The sequence below is a fragment of the Oreochromis niloticus genome, linkage group LG23 (genome assembly GCF_001858045.2).
Source record: "Oreochromis niloticus isolate F11D_XX linkage group LG23, O_niloticus_UMD_NMBU, whole genome shotgun sequence".
Classification (NCBI taxonomy): domain Eukaryota; kingdom Metazoa; phylum Chordata; class Actinopteri; order Cichliformes; family Cichlidae; genus Oreochromis; species Oreochromis niloticus.
The window spans coordinates 32,913,965-32,934,200 of record NC_031986.2 but is presented as its reverse complement, the minus strand read 5'-3'; the positions used below and the strand labels follow the sequence as shown (position 1 = coordinate 32,934,200).

The window sequence follows — 20,236 nt, the reverse complement described above, 5'->3', positions numbered from 1 at the left end:
GGTAGTCATTGTTTTTAATAAAAACCACTGATAAGCCCTATAAACTCTGTATAGAAATGCCCTTTTTTTAATTGATTATTTTCATATACATATATATGTATATATTTTTTATTTCAAGCAATTGCAGGCAATCCATCTGATTGCCTCAGGGGAGATAAGGGTGCCATCACGTAGTCCAACCCCTGCCTCGGTACACCTTTAAGTCTATCAGAGAGACAGATAATCATTTACAGTCAAATTCCTAACCTAAAATGTGGGAGTGTGGGAGAAAACCCAAGAACCCAGAGAGAACCCACATAGGTAAAGTCCACACAGAAAGGCTTCAGCAAGCCGGTGGATTCGAACCCAGAACACGCTAACCGCTGTAAGAAACGCAAGCTGGAACGATAAAATTTGAACTGACTTGCAGACTGGCAGAAATGCAAATGAAGTTCTTTAAAATAAAAAGCAGAGTCACTTATGCAACAACAGAAAACAACTACAAGCATCGATGGTCTTTAATAATTCATAGAAAAACTAGCTGCCAACTGGCACAAGCCACGCAGACCAGATGGAAAGGTATGGAGGGGGCAATACGTGCAGAATTTCTGCCACAAAAGTTGTCAACCTCAGCACTGTGACTTCAACCAACAAGAGGACGGGATGGGGCAGTGACACTACGAAAATACAGCACTGTCAATCCACATCAACTGTTTAACCCTAAAACCAGCAAGAGAGGACCATCAGTCACATACAGCAAAGAATGACCATCGATGTTGAAAAGTTAAAATAGTACTCGTTACTTCTTTTTCAAGATGTTTTTATAGCTTTAGAAGCGTTAACAGCAAAAACAGGCTATCAAGATTTTACGGTTAGGACCAGCAGGGGGTTTAATTTAGGGGTTTAGCCAGCCTTATAATACACTGAAAGAAACCAAAATGTCAAACTACTCCTTTAAAACAGTCTACCAGAATTAACCAAAAAATTTCCATCCATCCATCTTCTTCCACCAATCCAATTCAAGGTCACGGGGAACTGGAGCTAAAATAAGTAATACCAGCTGTCAGGCGGCGAGTTAGGGCGAGAAGCTGGGTACAACGCTGGACAGGTTGCTTTACACATATGCATGCACGCGTATCAAACTGTGTCATAGAATCATCAGAAATGAGGTGATGGAGTGTTAATGTACAACAACAAATCGACTCAACATGTTTAAAACGTGCCCCCAAAAAAATCAGCTGGAAAGAAAAATTTTGATTTCTCCTTAAAATGCCATGTTTTCATTCATTTTTCATCACTTTATTCATTTTACCTTTAAACAAGGTTCTGTTATTTATGCCGTCCTCTTCTGCAATATCTTAACTCGTGGAGCTTCAGCAGTTATTTATCCTAACGGCAAATTTTGCTTTTTGCATAACGGACGAAGAACTAAATGAAAAAAGTCATTAGCATTTAATTTTGCAGAATGGTTCAAACCGGTGCCACCTCTGGGTGAAAACTGAAACGTAGCATAAAATATTATCAAACACGATTCTTGTCCGGTACTGCAAAGACGAGTTCTCGGAAAACTGACAGAGACGAGACCTGCAGACGTCCCGATCTGCTCAGACTCTGAATCAACCTCTGTCTTTTTACCTTGTCTGTTCTGAAAAAAACATACGCTGAGATGTCAATTTGATTTGTCAAAAGAGCAGTTCACCATATTTTATGAGCACATAATTTCATGTTATTACAGTTTCCCCACATCAGCACCCACGAACACACTCGCTCACCACAACAGTAAGCATACTAGAAATCATCAAGTCAGGTTTTAGTTATTGCCGTTAAAGCGTATCATTTCAGAGCCGCAGCGTTTACTTCCTTTCTCTCCGTGTCCGCTTTGTTTCCCCTGTGTGGTGCAATAATTTTAACTCTGTGAGCAGTACACCCTTCCCTCTCCCTCTAACCAGAGAGCCAGGAGTCACCTAACCAAAGGACGTCAACACTTGCAATCTTCAGTCTTTGTTTGGCTTTTTCACATTGCACACGTCCCCCAAAATACCATGTTTCTCAGACTACTTGTAAACCTAACTTTGCCTCGTGTGAGTTTCCAAAACCGAAGCATTTTACATTTTAAAGTCGCTGAAGAATTTTTTCCTGAACTCACACAAAGGTCAGTGGATTTAAAGATGTAGATCTCGTATGAAGATACGGACCCCACGAATACCCACATCAATAATTCACAGTCTTAAATTATTGACTTACATATAAATACTTGAATAAATGTACAAGGAAACAAAGCAGATATGGTAACTATTCCATAAATAATCCACAGAAAAAGCAACACCTTTAAGATTTGTTTTAACTCCGCTTTAGCCACATATCCACAGAGTATGAGGCCCCCACAGAGAACGCCCTTTCAGGTATTTCATTTTTGCTCGAATATGTCACTAGAGAAATGATCCGCATGTGTTCAAAGCCCCACTGAGCCTTCCTACGCCAAACACAATTGGTTAAGGTTTTTTTATCCGCTTGTCCTACATTCATTGTGTGTCAAACAATTTAGTGAACTGCCCAAGGCTTTGACTTTTTGAAGTTGCCGTTAATATCGTTTAATATCAACTAATGATATAGGTCAAGACTCATTTTGTCATTATTGCATTTTTTTTTTTTAAAGATGCAACATATATGGGTCTGTTTCATGTGGAAACCTAATTCGTATTTTGAAACATTCAACAGTTTAAAAAACTTTAATTATTTGCATTTTTTAGCACACTTCACAGAGCAGCAGCTACAGGTCTATAAGTGTGCCATTTATTGTGTTAATATAAGTGTTATTGAATGCCAACAGTGGCTGCACTCACATACGTCAGTAAAAGCATTTGATAACAGCGTGCTTCATGTCCTACTAAGGTTTTTAAGTATTATAAGTAAAAGCATCAATTCTGCTTACATTTAGTTTCTGTAAAATGTATTTGACAATATTAAAAGGCTAATGTTTCCTTATAGGTCCATGCATAAACTGCAACAGTAAAAGTCATTCTCAACTTTGGCCTGCAGTAAATGCCCAAGAAAAGCACAGCCTTAAACTCACATCTGCATGACATTTTGTAGGTTACGTACTTGTGTGCTTCGAGGCTTGTAGGGCGAGCTGCTCTCCAGGTCTGCCAGTATGCTGGTGAGGGAGTCGATCTCTGCGTCCAGACTGGAGCGCCTCTCTTCCAGCGTCTTTTCTGGGCCTTTCACCTGTGAGAAGACATACGATAAAGTGTTCAGACTCCTTCACTGTTTGCACACTCTACTGTGTTGTAGCTTTCATTTGAAATATATGCACTAGTTGAACTTCTACATTACATTAAAATTAAAAACATGTTATTCAAAAAATTTCTAAAATTGCCAAATCTGTGAGCAGATTTCCTCGAACATGAGAAGCGCTTTCAGAGCCTAATGGTGCCTCCACCGTGCTTCATAAGGATGGATTTATGCACGTTATAGCCTTGTGTTAGCAATATGGTGACTCTCCAGCCTACCCAGACTATAGTTACACCATAGTCAGTACAAATCAAAGTGAAGTGAAGCAACACCAAATCTGATTGGTCTCCTTGGTAGTCATATGTTCTGTAAATGCCTGATCAGACCTGAAGTCTTCTCTCTTTCCTGCATTTTAGTAAAGTAACTGTTGTTCAGTATTTAAGTGCTCCAACAGTATCATTCATGACTGCAGAGAAATGCAATCAGACCAGCATATAGATATAAACATCAGCATCACGTAGTCTGTTTCATACTCGCACAGCGGCAGTTTGTTTTTTTTCCTTTGTCCAAATGGTAAATCTACCACAGATGCACCAACCGATCGGCCAGGGACCAGAATTGGTCGATTTCCACTCCTTGGCCTTGACCCTGAACCCCATTAGAGGACCACAGTGAAAACGTTTGTGTCAACAAACCTAAATCACCAGCTTAACATGGACATTTTAAAGAAGCCAACAAATGAAAAGTGGCTAAAGCTAAAGCGATCCTGAGGTCAGAGCCAGCCACAAGCCAGCAGCCTCGGTATTAGCAATGGATCAAAGCAGTAGAGGAACGGGTTGATGTCCTTTTATTTGGTGAAGTTATGAACATACAGTGGTCCCTCGCTATATCGCAGCTCACCTTTCGCAGCCTTGCTGTTTCACTGATTTTTTTTGTGCAATTTTGCATGCTTTTTTTTTTTTACAGCGCATTGTGTTCTGCGTCCTGATTGGCCGCAGACCATTGTCAATCAATCTTGTGCCGTGTCTCCTGTATAGCACAGAATGCGTTCAGCTTGTCAAATTTACATAAATCTTCGATCGCTAGCAGTGTGACTCTGAAGTGCTGTACTGTATGTTTGTAAGTTTTCCCCCCAACAAACACAACGTCGATGAAACGTCATCACCTGCAGGCGCCTTTAGTTTCATTCTATAATACTGGACTTGTTTTTCTACAAGGTTTGAACTTTGAGAGAGTTTAAACAAGAAAGAAAGTGTGAAAATGTTCATGCCTGTCTGAGAAAAGTCTTAAAGTGTGTAGTGAGGGGTTTTACAGCCTTAAAACATCTATAATAATTGTAAAAAATAAATAAAAGTTGGCTACTTCGCGGATTTCACTTATCGTGGGTTATTTTTAGAACATAACTCCCGCGATAAACGAGGGACCACTGTACTGTAAATGATGAAGTACCTGGCATTAGTTTTGTACCAGCCTTTGTTTGGTGAGGTCAAATAAAATCTGTCAGGTAAAGGTGGGGAGGTGTACAGCGACCAATTTTGAGTTTGTGATTTGTACGCGTTTTCAGCAGGGGAAACCTTTTATTTTCAGTTCCTGAGTCAGATCTTGTAACTTAAAGTTTAATAATTGTTTTTTATCATTTTTTTTAGCGTTTTAAGCTGTAAATTGTTATTGTTAGGATTCTCATTATTATAATTATTTGGTAGAAAACCATAACTGGCAAAAATCGGGATCGGCACACTTAAAGTGGAGTTGCCCAAGAAAATTGCAATCTGTGCATTTCTAATCCATGCATCTTGGTCACAGCAACACTCACCTTGGGTGTGGGTCACGTTGTAACAGGTACAGCCCGGGTTCACAGGGTTAAGTTACTGTCACCAGATGCCACCGGCGATGAATATTTCTAGCTCTGTGCTGCTCAGAAATATTCTCTCCTGCTTTTTTCTCTCCGCACTTCTTAAACTTTGCATTACAAGTTCATGTTTCACCTTGACCTCAGACAATCCTTTTGAAAGCCACACATCAATAGCAGAGACTTCTCTCAGTGAGAAAGAAACGATGCATTGTATGAAAGACAACTTTCATAACACGGTGCACTATTCACCTGCTTTTTACTGCTCTTGGATTTACAGTATCTCATTCTTCATACATTATTCATCACAATCTCATCCAGCACTATTTCACACAGAAAGGTCAATTCTTTAAAATCAAAGTCAAACTTTTTTTAATCCACACTTTGAATGTATTCTGCAGAGGATGCTAAGAATTGCTGTGATTTTTATTTAACTCTGTTATTATCAGAGGAAGCTTGAAAGCATCAGTAACAGGATCACTGCAGCGGCAGTCACTGATTTATTCATCCGGATTTTTTCTGTTTCGCTTCAGAGAAAAATGCAACCTCGACATATGAAAAGACACAAACTATTTAATCAAAAGGAAAAACAAAAGTGATGCGCAGAAATCTGGAAAGTAGTTAAAGCGATCTGACCGATAGTGGCACCCGGTTTTCTACAAAATTCCCGGGAATTTCTCCATGGAACGACAGATGTATTTTTAGTCTTCTGAACTATGCTGCAACTGCAAGAAGACTTCTTGCAATTGCCTGTGGGGGCTTTTTGAGTTGGCTGGATCAGTGACTGCTTCTTATTCTAATGTTATGTGTTTGGATTACCTGTCACAATCTATTACAGGCAGGGCTTGCCTCCATTTGGCGCAGAGCTGCTGCTTAAAAACATCTAAGGCAATCATGAGCGGGAGTAAACAAAGCAAAACACTAATGGCTTGTCTCAAATCAACAAAAGAAAAAACGGGCAAACTTGTTTAACGGTGATAACGAGGAGGATGAAAGGAAACATCGTAGACTTTGTGTTGCGGAGGAATTTGCCGTGTAGGGCTTCGTAATGTGAACTGCAGCCAGGATGAGAGGTTTGTTTTTCTCTCTCCCGCTAAAGGTCTCGGCTTTTACGTGTCATAATCCAGACATCTCCCTCTGCCAGGGGGATAAAGACAAGAGCATATTTCTGCTTCTTTTAAGTAAAATACCATTAAATCGCTGATTTATTCATTCACTATGTAGAATTTCTCCACTAAGGCCTGGAGAAAAAGACAGACATTTTTGATTGATATCTTTCCTTTTTTTCTGAACAGCGTTCTCTTCTGCTCTGGCTGCAGGACACATAATTAAGATACCCGTGGTGTTTTAAGGAATTAAACTGCAGGCCAGAAAGACTCTGCAGTCGGTGTGATAGGAAAAGAAAAGTTCGAGATGAATACAGGAAAGCACTTTTAAAACTAATTGAGGGACGGAATTTCTTATGTAATTTCAGGCCTTGAAAATCTTTTCCTTCATCTCTCCACACAAGAAAAATTAAGAACAGTGGCAAAAATTACAGCAGCAAAAAGGGAACTAAATTAATGCTCATGATTATAACCATCATCCTGTTCAGCTAATGTGTTACACTTCACAGCTGTCCTGACAAAACCACCGATCTCCAAAAGCTGAGGTGTTCACACACGAAGGAAAACAATAATATTTATACTCTTATTAGATTTGCATTTTTAACCTACGGGAACAAAGCAGTCTGAGTTAAAGGGCCCATATCATGCAAATTTATATGTTATATTTATATTCTGGGGTTTTTCTCGCACATGTCTGCATGATTTACAATTCAAAAGAAACCCTTTATTTATCATATACAGACCACAAATGATGCAGTCCCATCAGTCCAGCCTCTGTCTGTTTTAGTTCCTGTCACCTAAAGGCCCCAGTGGTAATACATGGGAATACATGTAAAAACACCAAAGAGCTCTATTATGATTAAGGGACGTACGCTGAGCTAGAAGCCAGTTTACGGCCCAGTTTCCTTTTTTTTTATGGTGCATTTCAAATCCATGCAGGTTTCCCACTTCTAAAACCTTCCCAGCACCTTCAAAGGTCTGTGTGTTTATGTGACATTATCACTTCAAGTCCACGGGTTCAGTGGGAACTCGCAAACATAATGCACATGTGCAGCGGGATGCACGGCACAGATGCAAACCTGGAAGCTATCAGCTTTATTTTGGCTCACGGACCAGACAACTTCCACTGGAGTTAACAGGTAACCAATTCTGCTCAATTTATACAGACTTTACTTCTGATTCATCAACATTTTCTCAAAAACATCTACGCGCGTTTGAGCATGATCAAAATCCGAGGCACGGGAGCGGACAGATCCAACCGAACGAGTTTAAAGCCAAAGTCTACGTAAGGGTCAGTGACCCTGGACGAATGGACAGAGGTAAACTGAAATCCCTGGCACTGGAACATGCAGGGAACATTTTTACTTCAAGTTTGCAACATTTTTAAAATCATTATTTTCCTTTAACAGATGTGATCCAGACAGAATATGGAGAAAAAGGGGACATATGAGAAAGGTTTGGCATTTTATCATGAAGCTATGTGGCACTCACCTTTAGTTTGTGAGCTTTACCAACATACAGGGCTTTTTGACATCATAACAATATATATTTGATTTGATATATTTGATAGAAGTTCAGAAAAGGCCAAAGTGCCACATGTTGCCTTCAAACAAATCCATCTGATTGAAGAGATGCTTACAGGAAGTGGAAACGTTGTACTGTACTGTAACTTGGCAAATTGATTTCATTTTCTACTGTCTCTGATTTGAGGTAAAGTTTTAAAAATACATTTTTGCATGATAGTAGGAGTCTGGATTTCATCTCCCAGTTATACTGAAATCCCACTGGAATATTTTAATAGCTGATTAAGAAGGGAGGTGAAAGCATGGAAAACCTGCTCATGTTCATATGGACACAAGTGAAAATTTATAGATCTGTTCACAGTTAACAAATGTGTAGATACCAGTAAAGCTGACTGTTAGATGTCCAGAAAACCCTCCAAGCATGCTGCCTGTAAAGTCTATGCATGTCTCCATCAGACATGTGTTCACCGCTTTGCTCACCTGTTACCGTTTAGCACATGCAGACAAGGTTTATTGCAGATTATTCCCAGTTAGATTTATTTTAAAAGCTTTTTCATCCAGAGAATTTTGACTGCTTAGAAATGCATAAAACTGCTACAAAGGTCTTCTAAGCATAAGCGATAAATGTGAGCCAAAAGATTAATAAGAAATACCAGCACCAAGGAGACATTTTTTAAATGATTCAAAGTTTCTGGATGTGGCGATGTAGATTAAATTCAGCTTTTTCAACGATCATCAGAAAAGCGCACAAGATTTAACGCTAAAAATTTAAAAACTTGTGCTGCATTCCTGTCTCCAGGTACAAATCAAGAGGATGCTGGGTCATAAGTGTAGGTGTAACATTATTAAACAGTAACAAAGTGAACAGGATCAACACTGACTGTTGAGCAGCTGCCGGAGTTTAGGTACGAACTGCCCCACCCAGCAAGCACAAGGCCAAAGTCATCGGCTTTCATTAAACTGAGGGGTATTTGGGCGTTTAAGGTTTCTGTAGACTTCTAAGAAGAGAAGTAAATTCTGTTGTGTGCTTATTGCATTCCTCACTGCTCATGTGTCTCTGTGCTCTGCATAAAGTGTAAGAGGGGAGCAGCTCTGCTGGCTGGCTGAACCTGACGTTCAACAAAGTCATGAAATTCAGAACTCCAACAGTCGTCTGCACCTTTTAAAATAACTGCATGACTTTGAAAGTGCTTTAGATTACATTAAGGTCATAGCACAGCATGCATGCACGTATACTGATAGTCCTAAGGGTTTTTTAAAGCTTCGAGTTGTATCCTTACTGTGTTTACAGTTTGTGTGGGAAGAGCAGTGAATTTACACGCAATGCATAACTTATTTGAATTATGCAACATTCTGTCTCCAAGCTTACAAAGGAAGCATTCATTTAGGATAGAAAACTGGTCAGATCAAATGAGGGGCTTGAAGAGGGAGACTTTCTTTCTTCCTGTTTGCAGCGAACAAAGGAATGTGAAGCACTTGGAGGATTTCATAGCAGAGGTCGAGCGCCGAGAGCGTCAGTCAGAGCTGCAGAGGCCAGAAATCCCAGGAGGGCCAAATGCCTGTGGGTATTATGACCAGCAAAGCGCAGAAAAGTGACCGGGCTCCACCAATAGGTGTCAGCCTTCCATCCTTCCTGCATCAGAGCCCTCGGAAATGTTTGTGTCTGTGTGTGTGTGGGTCCACGAGTTGAGAGCGGCTGGCTCCAGGCAGCATCTGGAGCTGGACGTCTCTGCAGTTGGCTGCAGCTCAAATGGACACAGTTTTGCTGGACTTGGTACATGAACTCAGTGCGGCGCTCGGGGCTGTCTTTGCTTTCTGTGCCGACTCTTAGAGAGTTACTGACAACCAAGAAAATTTAATAGAACAGCGGCTCCTCTCACCTGATAATCGTATGAGTTCCCCAGCGGTGGAGGAGGGAAGGAACCAGGGGATGACAGGAAGCCGGTTGACTCTTCGGCAGGTGGTGGAGGGGGAGGGTAGTCCGCTGGGATGGAGACACACGCACACACACACACCAAGAAAAACAAAAACGGCTCATTAAATACTTCCCCTTTTTTTTTCCTTTTACAAACAAACTGTCACAATTGTGAAAGAACACACACAGTCCACCGCTGAAAAAACACAGGGCAAAAAAATAAAATGATTAAAAAAGATGTTGCATTTACAACAACCAGCACAACAGGTGCTGAAAACAAGGGAAAAGGTTACAAATCTATGGAGAAATAGTGCACATGATGCTCTGCATGGTCGAGGTTAAAAGTAGATTACACTGTAAGCCTGCTTATAGCGCATAAATACATGACTGGCTCTGCAGCGTCCAGCATGTTGACACAAACATGATTTATAAAGTATGTCGTTCCGAAAATTTTTAAAAAGTGCATCAAATCATCATTTTGAGACAATGCGCATTAATGCATCACCGTCTGTTTTAACATTAAGTTTGTATTTTCTGCATATTTTATTCTCTATATACCTTGTTTGTTATGATTACTGCGTGCCTTTCTTTTATCCCCGATGCGGGACAGTCCCTCAGTTTCGTTGTACTACTCTACAAAGCATGACTGTGCAATGACAATAATAAGTTTAAGTATTTTACAGGAAGTTTTACGAAGCACCTGCAGGTTAGAAGTCAGCTGGATCAAATGCTCAAACATTAGATTTGAGCTTTATCAATCAATATATATGCATATTTTTTATTAGTAAGAATCAATAAAATGGCTGTTGTGTAAAAACTGCTTTTGTTTTTCACCATCATGAGAAACACCACTGGATTCTGCAATTTCCTTTATTTCTAATGAGCATTTTAGCACCTTTCAGCTCTTTCTTCTGGTTTTCCACCTCACTGATCTCAGTATTACTTTTGCCCACTGCACAGCAGGAAGTTGCTAACCCATAAATGTTACCTGTCTAGTTATGACACAACAGAATTTCAGTAACTAGGTGGTCAGCACCACTGATACCAGAGGTTACTGGGAGTGGGCTTATGTAACAAAATAACCTATTATTGGCTGATGTAGCTCACAGATGCTGTCCACCATCAGTTTTATTCCCACTTCTCCAACTTGCACTACCTAACGCTGTTTAACATTTGGTCTTTTAACCTGCCTTCGAAAGGCACCGAGGCAGACCTGGCTTCATACCAGGAATCCATCACTCGAAGAGAGGTAATAGTGGAGCATGCAGCCACTGAAGAGCCAGACATCTCCCTGAGGAGTCAGCGGAGACCTTAACGGAGCTAAAATCGAGTAAACTGTCACTCAAAACGAATGCTGATATTAATCTTTGCATCTGCACGTCACTTTTTGCAAACATGTCTGCCATTTGAGAGCCGTGTGCACAAATGTGTGGTGTTTTTAATTTGAACTGAACATTTTTTGATCAGCGCGACAGCATTTTGATTATTTTTATTATTAACGGTTTAACTTGCAATTCAATTGAAAACAACTCAGCAGGGTATAAATAAGTCAGAATAATGAATTAAGTAGCTTAAAACGCCAGAATGACATTTTGCCATTAAGGTGTTGAACCGACTGAAAGATGCAGTATAATGTAGCAAGTTGTTTAACGGAGCGCACGTTTGTTATAACCAGCATCTGTGCAAAACGCCGGTCGCAGAGTAGCTGATGAAGACTTATTATTAGAAGTCATCATCATTTGCCTGAACTCCAAAATCAAATCTAACATTTGAAAGAGGTCATAGAGTTTAAAAAAAAGAGAGAGACGGCGACTGAATGAGACAAAGAAGTACAGCCTCGCTATCCCACGTCAACGGGCTGACACACATAATTGCAGCAATTTGGTTAACTAAGAAGTACTAATCTGGAGCAAGCGTGGCTTTTTTCCCCCATCTCTCCCTGAAATTGAAATTGAAATGTTGTGTTACAGACGGGTTAGACTAGGTGTTTGCCTTGCCAGACGACGAGAAACAAGCTAAATTTGTAGTTCTGAAGTGCACGCTAATCCAAGGATTGCATCCCGCCACATGTTTCAGACAGGATAAGGAGTTACGTGCCAAATTAAATTCTGATTTGGCTTCTCTCGGCACAGGACTTAAGACTGAATCATTTGACCATGTACTTCTAAGTACCAAACCAGACATGAGCTTTGCAAATTAAAGGCTTTTATGAGACGTAATGGGAATTTGTTCCAATGCTAAGACTTTGATGAGTCCTGTTCAGAAATTCCATTTGCATTCCATGGCTTTTATCTGTTTTCATTAGAATCTAATTGATGTCATCAGTGTAGTTTATCCAAGGCAGCTGACCAAATTAATTAAGCGTGGTTTTCAGTTGCCTCAACAAAACAGCAGAAAGAGGGGGAAAAAAAGGAAGCGAAGACAGAGGGATAATGCAGCATGGTTAAAATTGGACACTTCTGCGTCTTGAGCATTACTACGTTCATGAAATTGTGAGCATTGCATTAAACATTCCCTCTGGGTACTTGAGGCCCTCCATGTGAATTGTTTATATAATAACCTTGTGACCTCCACTAAAACTCCAGAGTGTAACAGCTCCTCTAAACCTCTGGGAGAGAAAATAAAATATGCTGCTCGACAACAAGGCTCGGGCCCGGCCCGCCCTCCCCTCTCGCTCCACCACGGATCCTTTTTACCCGAATATAAGTCACTTGTAACTTGTGGCTTACAGAGAATTAAATCATTAAGTTGCATGTACGTTTCTCTCAAACATCAAAGATGTTTTGGATTCATCGATTCAGGAAACACGAGTTGTAAATGTTTCAGAGAAGCATGTTTTATTGAAAAGGTTTTATAGCTTTGTGCGTGGAACAGTGGAAAGCAAGACTTGGAGGAGGAACGGGGGTCATTAGGCATCTTTGCTCAAAGGATGTTTCTGACCATTTCCCCTCTTGACCCAATTTCTTTTCTCCCATCCGTCATCGCACCAGTCATTTAGAAGTGAATCGCATTAGTGTGCTAATGTTAAATTAAAAAAAAAAAACCTTTGCATGCACTGTTTGTACCCCCAGTAGTCTTTTCAAGGAAAACCATTCTCTCTCATAAAAAAAATGCACTCAGCCTTGGAGATGTTTGCAGCTGATTCAGGGTCAGAAACAAACGGCGTTTAAGCTTTAAGAAGAAGCCTTTCGAATTAAGTGGCATGTAATGTTATCCCTCACTTCCATAAGTGAACATTCTTTTATAAGAGGAGTGATCTCACTTTGAAAATACAACACACCTGTGACCAGAAGATCTTCACTGCCATTCAAACACTCCTGACTTTATTGGTTTCAACTAGAAGCCATACTATATATATGTAAACCAACATAATTTCTAAAGTTTACAACAAAAAAAAAGTTTAACTTCCCCGAGCTAGTAATTACAAGTGTTTACAGACAAGCTGTCTTTGCCACTGTGGTAATCTGCTAGCAACCAAAGCAGACACAAGGAGGTTTTCGGTTCAGGAACGTCTTTGCGACCATCAGCAACTTCCAGCAAGCAGTCGACAACCAGTCTAGTGACCAGTGGTTGCTAGATGGTTGCAGAGCGGTCTCTAGGTTTGTGTGATTGAGGCCTAAGACTTCTGCTGGAAATCTACTTTTAACCCCTTTAACCCTGTGCCATGGCGCCGTGGCCTACACAATTCAGTCTTCACAGGCTTGACGTGTAATCATGTTTCTTGGGAGGTGCACATCAGGTTATATAAAAGGCTATGAGTAGCGCTAAATGGGTTTCCCAATAGGTCCCAAGTTACAACGTAGATTTCCCACATTAGTCTAAATGTTGTTGCTCATCACATGGATATGATGACGATAGCTTCTCTTTGTTTAGATCCACCCTTAGCATCATTGTTCAACAGCACTGTGTGCAAAAAAAACTATTAAGGCTACCTTTAATAGTCAATTTGATGCTTTTATTATCTTAATATTAATACCCTTCATCATTATTCCTTCGTGCTTGCCTCGTGTTCAAAGTGCTATTCACATTTAGCATGTTTAAAATACATAGCATATCATTCTAACTGCATTACTGTAAAAATAACAGGAATAAAGTACAGGGGTACTCAGAGAGGGCAACCACCAATGCACAAATTAAGTCCGAAGAAATTTAACGGGTTCTTCTTTTTCCTTCCTTTTGGCATAATCTTGGTAGATGAATGACAGTAAACTGTAGGCTTGGTGTCAAGTCTTCCAGTACAACCTCAAGAACCCTTCAAACAAGGAACTTAACTTATATTTCTACGACCTGTAGGACATAGTTCCAGTTTTGGTTCCTGGACTCAGTTCCTGCCTCTGAGTCAATATTAGAGCGAGAGGTGGAAAACTGGATGAATATTATAAAAAAGTAAACCGCAGTTTCTGTAGGCAGACCGGGCTGAAAGGGAGAACATAAGAGTGTGGGCAAAAACACTGAAGCAGGCTATTGTAATATTCATTTTGATTCTATATTAGTGCACAGTGGTTGTTTTAAATATTGCAAAATGGGGAAAATCTTACCCAGAAATCTACATACTAAAAACACCATTTGCAGTGCAAACAGAAATATTTTTAAAATTTTTCACTTCTCTTTCTTTTCAACCACACACACACATACACACAGTCAAATCTTCGTGTCTTCCTCATCAGAAAGAATCCCTCTCACCTGCATCTAAACAGCAACATAATATGTGAAAAAAGAACTTTTTAAACTTGAACCTGGACGTCCCAACGCTACAAATCAAATCTTGGGTCTTTGCTTCCTGAAATGACGAATCCAAAACATCTTTGTCCACAGAAACTTTGTCCCATTGGTGTCAGCCATGGGAAACAATCTTTCTATTTCTAATAATAAACAAAAAAACCGACAACACGGGTTTTAGCACTCGCTGTTCTGCTGCTCTGAGCTGTGCTAATGCCGTTAGGCTTTTAAGCAGTGTGAAGCAGACAGAGCGAGAACGGCTCCTGTGCTGTGAATGAAGCTGACTCCATTTGTGACAATAGGGAGATGAAAGCTCCAAGTGCGCACTAATGAGAGAAGCAGCAGGAACACCTACTTAATACGACAACTTCCCCTCTCTTTATTGAGCAATTACTTTTAAGTAGCCGCTTTGTGAACAAGGAATCCTAATCAGTGATTAAAGTTATTTGAGAGGCCGTAAGAGGTGTAATTGGTTATTGGGAACCCTGAGTATTGTTAAGGGGGTGACAAAGGGGTGCGGATGGATCCAGCTGTGACGCTGAGGGACTTGTATTTAACTTTTGTTTTTAACTAAGTGATACATTTATTAACACTTCAAATACTGATAATTCTGAGCGACTCATTCTTGAATGTATGCGTGCGACTGCTCTTTAGTATGGTGTATTTTATTATCCCCTCTGCGTGGATTTGAATCAGTTTCTCTAAATTATGTAGTTTAGAGGGGCTTCTGTGCCTCGGATGGAGGAGTTATAAATTTTGAGGGTCTTGTTCACCACATTGGGGGAGGCTGGAGCGACAGATTGAGAGGTGAATTGGTGGATCTTCTGCCGGGATGTGGACGCTGTACTGGTCTGTTGTTGTAAGGGCATAAAGAAGAAGTTATCGTTTTACCAGTCAGTCGATCTAAATGGATGCCTCACATATGGCCGTGAGCTGGGGGTGCTGAGGAGGAAAGCCGCGGAAACTAGCTTCCACTGAAGGGTGTCTGGGCTCAGCCTCTGCTCGAAAGGAGCTAGCTGAGGTGGTTCATGCACCTGGCTTGAATGCTTGGGTGAATTTTTGTGTTTCTGTTCTGCTGGTAGGAAACTGCAGGACAGAACCAAGACACAAGGAGAGATGACATATTTTGACTGGCCTAGTAAGGCCTCGGGATCCCCTTTAAGACTTGGATCACAGAGAGACGAGTCCAGGTGTCTCTGCTTAAACTGTGACTTGAATACAGGTAAGTGTCAGAAAACGGATGGATGGATGGATGGAAAGATTTCAGTATATGAGTTGCATGATAAACTAGTCAAGTGTCATGAAAATTTCCCCAGAGATAGATGTTTTATTTTAAAGTATAGTTCACGATGACAAAAAATGATTATATCTTCAAAAACAATGAAAAACTGGAGAAATCATCTCAGTTTTCTCAAGAAAATATTACAGAAAAACAGAACTGATACAGTTCTCGTTCTAGTTTCAGAGACTCCATTCATGCATATTGTGGAGGGAATTATCAGCAGTGGTGGAGGTGTGAAGTCTCAGACTGCTCTTGTTAAAAGTGCTACAGATAAGAGATTTCAGCAGAGGAATAAAAAAAATCTTTGCAGGTTGTAAATGAGTTTGTTGTAGTACTTCTGATCTGGACTAAGGATTAGTCACTTCTGTGGGGGCAGGAAGATTGTACTGAAGGTTGAGCATATGTTTTCAGATTTACATATGTACAACATTATCAGAGTTACACGTGTGTAAGCGGTGGCCATCTGGCCTCTAAGGACTTAGGACAAAGCCTGGCAAAGAATATAACTGCCTTTCGCATAACATAGCCCACATTTCTGCAAACAGAACAGTCTGCAGCAGAAAGAGCACAAACTGAGGAAACCTAAAATACAGGGAAAGAGCGATTTGGGCGTGCAGCACATAAATCCTCTCCCACAATATGAACTTGATTTATTGCTGAAAGCTTGAGCCTCTGCTGTCTGTTAGCATTTACACATGCTGCACTGAGCCTAAATAAGGGCAGGACAGTGATCCAGTGTCGGTCCACACATGGTGGCCAAAGTTCAAGAACGTTAACAATACCCATCCTCTAAAATCAGTCTTTTACATCTGTACAAACGGGAAATAACCAATATTCCAAATAAAGGGAAGTCAGGAAAAACGCTTTGTTTTATTGAGCAGCAAATACATAATCCCTCTCAGACAAAATGGACAAAAAGTGTTTCAAGTCCACATGTTTTATCTCCACATACCCACTCCAAATGTGCTGTGGAAGAGGTTGAGAGCACATTGTTTTGACATAATTATGGACTCGTTTTATTCCATCTTCCGCTGGTGAAGAGCAGCTGAGCCCTGTTCCTAATTAGCATGATATGTATAGAAGAGTGATTTACGACTTCATTTGGTTTAGAGATGCAAGGGAGGGATTTGAAGTCTTTGGAGATGTACTTGTTTTAAGTGTAAAAGGAGCAGACCAAAATTGGCTTCTGCTATTCTACGGAGAAATCCCACAGGAGGAAAAAACTGCGATCAGGAACAATAGGCGGATTATGTTTTCGCACAAAAGCAAAGAAACAAATACTGAGGAAAGGTGAACGCTTGAAACGATAAATGGGCTGAACAATTAGTGTCTTAAGATGTGTTGTTAGCAGCGTTTTGTGATGAGCGAAAGTGTGATTCATCAAAGGTGCAGAGGGGAGCTTTGCTGTCGTTTCTTCTAAACAAAGTGGTGAGCGAGTAAATGAAGCGAGTCAAATGTCACAGCAGAAAGCCACCGCTGTGTAAACTCTGCCAGTTTCATAACATGAAACCTTTTCACAGAGACAATCGGCTGTAAGCCCGCAGACGAGCCGGTTCTTGTGTGCGACGAGTCGTGTCGTCAACTTTAACTTATAACACATGGCTTTGTGATCCGATAAAATGACACATTCGTAAGGAGGCTTTTCTAAAGCCAACAAGTAGAGCTGAAGACTGTAAATATTAAAATCAAATTTAAGCGTAATTAAACTTAATGGATGTTTAATGTAACTTCTTAGGTGTCCTAAGAAGTTTGAGTCGCTGAGCTGTTCGGAAACATCTTTAATCATTTAAGGAGATGTTTAAAGCACCAATACAAGAAGTTAATCTAACACAGCAACTGGAGGAGCTGAGTGCTCTCTCCAAATACTGATCAGAATGTCATGTGCTCATAGTGAATCAAAGGAAATGCCACATCAAATCATATCATCGACGGAGTACTCATACAAAAAGCGGCACATAATGAATCACCAACGAGCTTGGAGAATAAAACGTTTGTTCTCGAGCATTAGGAATATATTTAAGAAGTGTTATATTAGTAGGAATTATGTTATGCATACAACTCTATTACCATGCAGCTACACTGAACATGTAATAATATGCAGACAGCTACGCTTCCATTACAATTGATTAAGAAGTCTACACCGAGTGTGAGAAAACAGAGAAAATGCCATGAAAATAGAAAATAGATTAGCTGCTATTTTTTCCTCCTTTTTATCTTTGGTCTGCTTAGTCATTTCACAGAGAAATGCTTCATTCATCACTAAAAATGAGCACCGACTCTGGTATCAGTATTTATCTTTGCCAGTCCCAGCAGGCTGTTGGATTCAAACATAGATGACGGTCAATGTTTCACGGAGCTGCTCTGGCTCCAAAAACTAAAGACACGGCAGCATCTAAAAGCGAAAGCTCACCATGTTTGGCAAATGATTTGCAGACACTGTGGATTTGGGGTCACCACAGGGTTAAAGCTACAGGAAAGAAAGAGCTGTGCCAGAAGGCTGCCAATGACTCTACAGTCTGGGCGTATGACCTTTAGGTAGTGACCAAAAGAATAGGAGTCAAACAAACTGAAAATTGTTTTTCATTGTAGGACGGAAGGGGTCACTCCAACAGGAAAAGAAAAAGAAGACTGTTGGTGCAGAGCTGCTGCTCCATTGTGTCCAAAAGATGCCAATTGAAGTGTTTTGAGCAACTGATTTAGAGGCCTTCTGCTCTCAACATCTCGTAAGCTTAGAGGAGACTCGGGACATGATGAACACATCTCTCATCTGCAATAAGAATATCGTAAGATCCTAAAACCTGAAACTTGGCTGTTTCTGGTGCCACCCAAACCAGACACAGGCTGGATGAAACAAATCACCTGGACCAATCTATCAGCTGATTGTTCACAGGTAATGCAGATATTTGGGATCGTTAATGATGAGTGCAGAAACGCCTAAATGCTTATGGCAACTTGGCATCAATATCATCGTCTTTCAAAGCACCTCGAGCACAATCGATCTCCTCTGACCTCAGAAGTTAAGTAGGGTCGGGTCTGGTTAGTACTCGGATGCCCCGCCCGGAAATACCCACTGGTGTAAGCTCAGAGGTGGCTGTGGCTCAGGAGGTAGAGCAGATCGTCTAACTAATGGGACTGTTGGTGGTTCAATCCTGGCTGCTCCAGTCTCCATGCCAAAGTATCTTCGGGCAAGATACTGAACCCCAAGTTGCTTCCGATGCTTCCATCGCGAGTGTGAATGTTCGATAGAAAGCTCTTAGGCATAGAGAGAACGGGTGTGTATGAAAGGGTTAATGAGGCTTGTAGTATAAAGCACTTTGGGTGTTCAAGCAGAGTAGAAAAACACTATGTAAGAACCAGTCCATTTACCATACATTATGCTGGGCTATAAGATGAATGTGTCTGTTTCTTTATGTCAGTTACTTCCTTGTATTTTAAAATATCAATATGAATAAAACTTAAGAAACACTCACACCACACTTTAATAGAAGTTATTGAGCAGCGACTCAGACTAACAAGATGGCAGTCCAGGTGTGGGGAAAGCTAATAATGACTGTCTGATTGAACAAATAAAAGCACTCCTGCATTTAGCATTAGCCCAGAATAAATTTAAATTAAAAACTTCAATTTCTCCTTTTTGGATTGAATTTTTGACATCATATACAAAGGAAATGTAATTTTTTTTTTTAAAGATGATGAAGTTTATTATTGCTGTTATTTGCTAAAATCCAAAACTAAACTATGAATGACTAGAAGGCCAAGATTTCCCATGTGCAAGTTCAGTTTTCGAAATCTTACTCAGCAGTCAAACTTCCTTACATTATGTAGACACAACCGTAAAAGAATAGACAGGATATGTAGAAAACCGTTTTAGCAATACTACAAACGCTGAGGACGAGCCGTGCGATTTAGAGAAGTGAAATGTCTCATACTTGTAAGATTACACTAAAAATCAGTGGCTGTTATAGGCTCATGAAATACACACTGTAATAAATATCGTTAGCACAGAGGAAACAACATTGCGCGAAACTTCCAAGCAGAAAGATTCTCCTCGGTTAAGAGTTTGCACACACGGCAGAAAAAACACAACAAGTAGCTGAAGCAGAGCATGTGTTCCAGTTAAGATAAAAGTTGCCTTGTTATGCGCTCTGAGCGGGAGCCTGTGGTATCTACGGGGACACTGACACACTCAGTGGTGGATTTCCTGTAAATTCTCCTGGTGACACCCATGAGGGACTCTGACATAACAACCGGTAGTCAGTTTGCCTCTGGCCAGTCAAGCAGGGAGGAATAAAAACAGCTTATGCACATGTTCGACACTTTGGAACTGCTCTGAGCAAACAATTAGCAGGTTTCTGGTAACTTAACGTGAAAAGTTCTTTGTTTTAAACAGAAGAATAACAGCACTTCTCAGATGTTTAACTTTCACTATGATTAGCCCACTGCACAAAAAGTTTTATCTTGATAACAAGCAGAAAGACATTATGAGACATACCAGCGAGTTACTGACGCAAAATAACTTCAGTATCAAAGGTTGTGGTTTTGAGGGCATCTATCGCTTCACATCAATCAGACTATAAAGCATTTAATATTTGAAATATTCTGAATGGAAATGCAAATGATGACTCACTCCAG

The 20,236-nt window shown here is 40.4% G+C and overlaps 1 protein-coding gene across 4 annotated transcripts in view; it reads right to left on the bottom strand.

Annotated features, from left to right (window-relative positions):
* The window catches only part of lpp (LIM domain containing preferred translocation partner in lipoma), a 179,246-nt gene that overhangs the window by 83,961 nt on the left and 75,049 nt on the right, over window positions 1–20,236 (bottom strand). For all 4 annotated transcript variants that reach the window (XM_025902823.1, XM_005451220.4, XM_005451219.4 and 1 more), the window contains 2 exons: window positions 9,569–9,672; window positions 3,082–3,204 (listed from right to left, as the gene is read on the bottom strand). In XM_025902823.1, the coding sequence (XP_025758608.1) occupies window positions 3,082–3,204; window positions 9,569–9,672 (227 nt within the window). The remainder of the gene's footprint in view (window positions 1–3,081; window positions 3,205–9,568; window positions 9,673–20,236) is intronic.